Below are 7,420 nucleotides of genomic sequence, written 5' to 3' on the forward strand. Positions count from 1 at the left end.
TACACACACACACACACACACATACACACACACATGTCATACAGCTGAGATGTGTAGTAAGTTCTACCTAGGTTTGTACAAGTACACTGATATGCACACATGACTAAAACACCTAACACATTTTAATAAAGTTGGCTCTTGGTGAGGAAAGATTACTTAGCAACATTTTGAAGGGGCTTTAGGGAGAAGAGAGAAAACATTACAGTTGAAAATATTTAAATGGTTTAGCCAAAAAGGAAAAAGTTTGAAGTAAGGAGTAATTGAGGTGTTGGTGTAGAGATGAATTGGTGTTAATTTTGAGAAAGTTAATCACTACCTTAAATAAGAATGTAAAAGAAGATATTAAATTTTGGGAAGTGAAACTTATTTTTTGATATTTTTTGAAACAATTACTAGGTAAAATAAAATACAATGAATTTCATCAATCCTAGGTATGTCAAATGTGGGAATTACAATGAGAAACTAGTAAAATTTGGTATATGTTTGGTGTGGGTATGGGGACATGAGAGGAAGGATATTTATAAACATGTCTGTTGTGCTTTTTGTGCCACATTGTCTGCCTGTTTTAAAACATGGTAGATTGCAGTGCAGCTATAACATACTTTCCTCTGCAGGCTCCCTCTACTGTTTGAAGCTTCTGCCCAGCTTGCATTGTTTCTAGGAGAATCTGCGTCATACCTTTATCTATAGCCTTCCCTTAGGTCTTAAAGATCAAGAAATTTTAACTGTGGACATCAGATTTGGTGGAACAGCAATCATGGTAAGATGTACATTGAGGCAGAGGGGTGGGAAGCTGCTGTAAAGGTCCACAAGAATATTTAGCCAGTATGTGGGATGATTTTGAGTTCTGAATGTTAGAAATAAGGATATATTTGTGGAGCTGGATTCTCATTGCATTGAGTAACAACTGGGGATGAGCCATGTCTGGTGCACTGTTAAGAAAGGTTTGGAAACCATCCTGAAAGATGTTTTATGATGTGAGAAAACACAGAAGGAGTTTTTAGTCATTATTGCAGTTGCAAGGGACCATCCTGCAGATGGGGGACCCAATGACCACTTTGAAAATTGAGGATCTTGGGCTTGAGGAGGAAAGCAGTCTGGAGAGAGAGACAGCATCCTAAATAGAGATTATTTGGTTTAAGTTTAGTTGAGTAAGAAGAGTGGATAATCTAGCAGGTGTCCCCATCCTATGGTGAGTTATGTAATTATTTCATTATAACAATGTAATAATAATAGAAGTAAAGTACACAATAGATGTAATGTGCTTGGATCATCCTGAAACTGTCCTTTCCCCCTTCCCAGTCAGAGGAACAGTTGTCTTCCATGAAAACAGTTTCTGGTGCCAAAAAGGTTGGGGGCTACTGATCTAGAGCATGCTTTCCCAAAGAGAAGGATAAATGCCCCCACGTGGGTGAAAATTGGTTCTTGAGATGTGAAAAAAAAATCTTAGGCTTTATAATGCTTTGTGGTCCTTCAAAGGGTCACATTATATATAAAGACACATCATGTCTGCATATTAAAATTTCATAAGTATGGGTGATTAGGATAAAACTCTAGAATGATGCCTAAGGGAAACGAATGAAAGAGGAAGAAGGTAGAGAAACAGTGATCCAAAGTTCTGAATAATAGGGTTGTGGGTATGATGGAACTGACAGTCCTTAGGAGAACTAAGAGTTAGTGCATTATACTTGCATGGAGTTGACAAGAGTTGTAAAGTTTTTAAGTGATGTAGGAATTTGTCCAGGGGTAAAAGGAAATAGTCCACATGTTCAAGTGGATTAGGAAGTGGGATTTAGGATTAGAATTGGGAAAGGAAAAGACAGGGATTAAAATTATAGTTCTAAAAGGGAGCTGGGCTCAGGGATCACTATTTGGGAGGAATTTTAATTTTTTATCATGATGGGAATACTGCCCAGGGTTTTGAGAAGTAGAGTTTCACATTTAGAGAAGTATAGTGTTTCTGGGTCCAAATTTGGTCTAGTATTTGAGTTAAGTTTGGAGGAATGTTGGATAAAAGGAGAGGAGATTTGTTTAGTTATGGAAACCAGATTTGGATTGGCATAGGAGTGGGTAAGAAATGGGAGAAATTTAGAAGAGGAGGCTGATTATTATTGACTTATCATTGACAAGCTTATCATTGACTCTCACCTTACTACTTCCAGACTGTGGGCAAGAGTAGCAAGATGCTGCAGCACATTGACTATAGAATGAGATGTATCCTGCAAGATGGCCGAATCTTCATTGGTACCTTTAAGGCTTTTGACAAGCATATGAATTTGATCCTCTGTGATTGTGATGAGTTCAGGAAGATCAAGTAAGGCCAGGTTGGGTTTGGGTAATGGAGGGTAGAAGCTGTGGGAAGGGAAGGCCAGAGCTGGAATTAGGTCAGAGTCTTTGCTTCTAAACTATTTGAAGTTTGTAAAAACAATCATGGATTTAGTAGGAATAAAACTGTGTAATATGATAGCAAGTTATATTTATTTTACAAATTGAGAAACTTGTTATTAATTGGTTTGCCTCTGTTATAGTCTTAGACTAAAGAAATCTTGGTTGTAATAGAGAATTGTTCTTAATGGTATAGGAGTTGGGATATGGTTATCATTTGATATCCCTTTTCTGGTTATTACTGTTCCCATTTCCTTATTTCAGTTCTGGATCTACCATGATTAAGCTTTAGTTATTTCATTAAACATTTTTTTTAAATGTATCTTCCATCCTAGTATGAAAACTAAGGTTTCAACTTTTACTATCTTAAAAGGTTTAGACATGTCATTTTACAAAATAAATTAGTTCTGCTATGGTGTAACATCAAAGGAACATTCTAAAAAAGACTGAAGTTAGATGGGAAGAGAGCTTTTACTATTTATCCTTGTATATTACATGAGTCTAGAGGTGTTTTTGTTTCTATTTTTTGGTCACAACTCAGTTACTATTTAAATGGCATCAGTTATTATCTTCATTGATACTTCATGATGTTCTATAAGTATTCTGGTGAAGGAGTGATCTAATGATCAATAAAATTTATGTGACTAAATTTTACTTCTGATTTATAGGCCAAAGAATGCAAAGCAGCCAGAGCGTGAAGAAAAGCGGGTTTTGGGTCTGGTGTTGCTGCGTGGGGAGAATTTGGTATCCATGACTGTGGAGGGGCCACCCCCCAAAGATGTAAGGAAGATATAGGGCAGGAAAGAACTTAAATGTAGAAGGACATTTTATTATTTGATATGACTGAAATCAGAGCAGAATGGAGGCACAGCATAGTATACATTTGTCAAAGAAAATGTGTATAGCATTTGATGTCAGTTCTTGGTTGTCTGTACTTTTAGAGGTTAAGAGTTTTTGGTGAGTTATTCTATATGCTGGGCATTACATAGATAAGGGTAAGATTGCCAATTTATTTTTGCTTGGTATGACTATAAAAATATATGTCCTCACAATATGGCAAATACGAGCATTTTAGGAATCTGCAGGGTATTTCCATGCTACTACACTTGCTTACTTATTAATTTGAATACTGAACTATTATAATATGAGATAAGTGACATGGGAAGATGGTGGGGAGGAATAACCTTTGATGAATAAAACTACTGAGAACTTGGATAAATTGTTTGGTTTTAAGCTATAAATTTTCTTTTTTCAGACTGGCATTGCTCGGGTACCACTTGCTGGAGCTGCAGGAGGCCCTGGAGTTGGTAGGGCAGCTGGCAGAGGAGTACCAGCTGGTGTACCAATTCCACAGGCTCCTGCTGGATTAGCAGGCCCGGTCCGAGGAGTAGGGGGACCATCCCAGCAGGTGAGGAACCAGGAGAGGGTTTTATTTTATTGGCAGAATGTGACCAGAGCCTAAGGAGATGTATTTATTTTTTATTTCAGAATATTATGGGGATACATTTTGGTTACATAATTTGTTTTTGTACAATTTGAGTCAAAGTTATAAGTGTGCCCATCACCCAGATAGTATGCTTTGTACCAGTTAGGTATGAATTTACCCATCCCCTCCACTCCCCTCCCACCTATGTAATTTCCTTGAGTTTTATTTACTTGCATATCTGCACTTAAGTGTTGATCAATTAGTTCCAGCTTAGTATTGAGTACATGTGGTGTTTGTTTTGCCATTCCTGTGATACTTAGAAATATGGTCTCCAGTTCCATCCAGGTTGTTACAAAAGATATTAGCTCACCATTTTTTATTGGCTGAGTAGTACTCCATGGTATACATATACTGCATTTTATTAATCCACTCTTGCATTGATGGGCACTTGGGTTGTTTCCACATCTTTGCAACTGTGAATTGTTCTGGTATAAACATTCGAATGCAAGTGTGGTTTTTATAAAATGCCTTTTTTTCCTTTGCATAAATGCCTAGTAGTGGGATTTCTGGATCAAATGGTAGGTCTACTTTTAGTTCTTTGAGGTTCTCTCCATATTACTTTCCAGAGGTTGTACTAGTTTGCAGTCCCACCAACAGTGTATAAGTGTTCCTTTCTCTCTGGATCCATGCCAGCATCTGTTGCTTTGGGACTTTTTGATAAGAGCCATTCTCATTGGAGTTAGGTGATATCTCATTGTGTTTTTAATTTACATTTCCCTGATGATTAGAAATATTGAGCATTTTTTCATATGTTTGTTGGCCATTAGTTTATCTTCATTTGAAAAGTTTCTGTTCATGCCTTTGCCCAGTTTTCAGTGACGTTCTTTGATTTTTTTTCTTGCTGATTTGCTTGAGTTCTTTGTAGATTCTGCTTGTCAGGTATATCAGATACATAGCATGTAAATATTTACTCCCATTTTGTAGGTTGTCTATTTGCTCTGTTGATTGTCTCCTTGGCTGTGCAGAAGATTTTTAGTTTGAACAGGTCCCATTTATTTTTTTTTGTTGCTGTGATTGCTTTTCGGGTCTTCTTCATAAATTCTTTCCCTAGTCTGGTATCTGTAAGAGTTTTTCCAACATTTTCTTTTAGAATTCTTATAGTTTCATGCCTTAGATAATAGACTTAAACCTATATGAGGATGGTTTTATATCTGCGTTCTCTGTTCTGATCCACTGGTTGATGTCTCTGTTCTTGTTCCAAAACGATGCTGTTTTGGTTACTATAATCTTATAATACAGCTTGAAGTCTGGTAAATTGATGCCTCACAATTTGTTCTTTTGTCTTAAGGTTAATTTGGCTATGCAGGGTCTTTTCTGGTTCCATATGAGATATAGAATTAGTTTTTCTAGACCTGAGAAAAATGACATTAGTATTTTAATGGGGATTGCATTGAATCTATAAATCACTTTGGATAGTATAGACCTTTTAACAACGTTGATTCTGCTGATCCATGAGTGTGCTATATTTTTTCATTTGTTTATGTCCTCTACAGTTTCCTTCCTCAGTATTTTGTAGTTCTCCCTGTAGAGGTCTTATACCTCTTTTGTTAAATATATTCCTAAATCTTTTTTATTTTTTTTTTGTTGCTATTGTGAAAGGTTTTGAGTCTTTGATTTGATTCTCAGCTTGAATGTTGTTTGTGTATAGGAATGCTACTGATTTGTGTACATTGATTTTGTAACCCCAGACTTTGCTGAACTTATTTACCAATTCCAGCAGTCTCTTGGAAGAAGCTTTGGGGTTTTCTAGATATAAGATCATATCATCAGAAAAGAGCAATAGGTTGACCTCTTCTTTCCTCATTTGGATACCCTTGATTTCCTTCTCTTGCCTGATTGCTCTGGTGAGGACTTCCAGCACTATGTTGAATAGAAGTGGTGGCAGTGGGCAACCTTGTCTGCTTCATGTTCTAAACAGCAATGCTCCCAGATTTTTCCCCATTCAGTATAGTATTTAACTGCCTAAGTGTACATGTCACAATATGTAAGCAGCATATGGTCACTGGGTGACTAAAGGTACTTTGATAAGATTAACTTGCCACTCTTACTTGGTAAATAAAGAGAATTTGGATGGATATGCCAGAGCTGAGAAAAGGCAAAAGGGCTTGTTAGATAGTATTGTGCCAAGATTTTTTTTTAAATATGGGAAACTGAATGAAATGCAAAATTGCAATAATTATTCATATAATAGGTCATATATACCACTTATTTTCTGTGTTTGAATAATGTGAGGTTGTTACTCACTTTCACTGTCTTTATGGCTGTGCCTCCTCAGGTAATGACTCCACAGGGAAGAGGCACTGTAGCAGCTGCTGCCGTTGCTGCTACTGCCAGCATTGCTGGAGCCCCAACCCAGTACCCACCAGGACGAGGGACCCCACCCCCACCTGTAGGCAGAGCAACACCACCTCCAGGTAAGGGATTGGTGAACAAGAAGAATTTGAGTCTCTGGTGAGAGATTATATCATCTTAAGCAAGTGATGATTAAAAAGACATTGACTAAGAAAATAAGGAATGAAGCTGCAGCCTAAGTGCCTAAGGAATTTGGGGAATATGTTTCTCTCTTTCAGACACTGGTCTTTAATTAAAGGCTGTGGACTGTTTTGAGCTGGGGATGTTATACAGGGGGAACGGTCAAAGAGAAATGATTTGACCTCATTGTTGTCTGGGCTTATTTCTATAAGGATTATTTGGGCTAAATTCTAGCAACTTTCCTGAGGCAATTTATTTATGGGGCCTTTATTTCTGCCATTTTTTTTTGTAGGCATTATGGCTCCTCCACCTGGTATGAGACCACCCATGGGCCCACCAATTGGGCTTCCCCCTGCTCGAGGGACGCCAATAGGTATGCCCCCTCCAGGAATGAGACCCCCTCCACCAGGAATTAGAGGTAAGTGGGAGCATAGGGCTCAATGGGTCAGCCAGGCCCCTGAATACTTACATGATCTTTTTCTAACTCTTTCTGTTTTCTTTTCAGGTCCACCTCCCCCAGGAATGCGTCCACCTAGACCCTAGGATACTGATACTGTTCATCTCAGTCACCTTTTTCCCTGCAATGTGTCTTGTGAAATTGTGTAGTGTGTTTGTGAGCTTTCTGTCCCCTTTTTGCATTAATAATAGCTAATAATAAATGCATAGAGCAATTAAACTGTGAGGTACTGTTGTACATTTTTTTTTTCTTTTGCCTATTGTGTTGAGGTCAGTATGAAAACTGAGATTTTTCTGGTCTTGAAGATAATTGTGGATGAGGGAAATCCTAGCAATTCATTCAAATTGTTTTCTCTTTAATTCTTAGGATTAAATGGTTGTGATCCTTGTTCCTGCTTCCTAACCCTTCACTTTGTGCTTTGACTGGTGTTGTTTAATAACAGTTACAAATAAGGCAACTCATGACCAGGGGATTTAAGTGGTTGTGGTGCTTCATAAATGGTCTCCTGCCTCTCACTTAACTATGCAAATTATCTGAAGGGACGGGGGATGGGATGAAAGGCCTTGTTTGTAAGGCCATTTATGTACTTAGGAAATTGTGGTACTGAATCAGACTTACGC

General features: G+C 37.8%; 1 protein-coding gene across 1 annotated transcript; it reads left to right on the top strand.

The window, feature by feature from the left end:
- The first annotated feature begins 702 nt into the window (after nucleotides 1-702).
- Nucleotides 703-7,025, top strand: SNRPN (small nuclear ribonucleoprotein polypeptide N). Its single transcript, XM_045561554.1, has 7 exons — nucleotides 703-760; nucleotides 2,163-2,314; nucleotides 3,054-3,165; nucleotides 3,641-3,793; nucleotides 6,147-6,285; nucleotides 6,636-6,761; nucleotides 6,849-7,025. Exons 1-7 carry the CDS (start codon nucleotides 758-760, stop codon nucleotides 6,884-6,886), a joined length of 723 nt encoding a protein of 240 aa, XP_045417510.1. The 5' UTR covers nucleotides 703-757; the 3' UTR covers nucleotides 6,887-7,025.
- Nucleotides 7,026-7,420: the final 395 nt, after the last annotated feature.

The sequence above is a fragment of the Lemur catta genome, chromosome 9 (assembly GCF_020740605.2).
Source record: "Lemur catta isolate mLemCat1 chromosome 9, mLemCat1.pri, whole genome shotgun sequence".
Lineage (NCBI taxonomy): Eukaryota > Metazoa > Chordata > Mammalia > Primates > Lemuridae > Lemur > Lemur catta.

Coding starts and splice junctions, on each gene's coding strand:
- SNRPN (XM_045561554.1), top strand. Junction 3,166..3,640: donor AGGGGCCACCCCCCAAAGAT/GTAAGGAAGATA, acceptor TTCTTTTTTCAG/ACTGGCATTGCTCGGGTACC. Junction 3,794..6,146: donor TAGGGGGACCATCCCAGCAG/GTGAGGAACCAG, acceptor GTGCCTCCTCAG/GTAATGACTCCACAGGGAAG.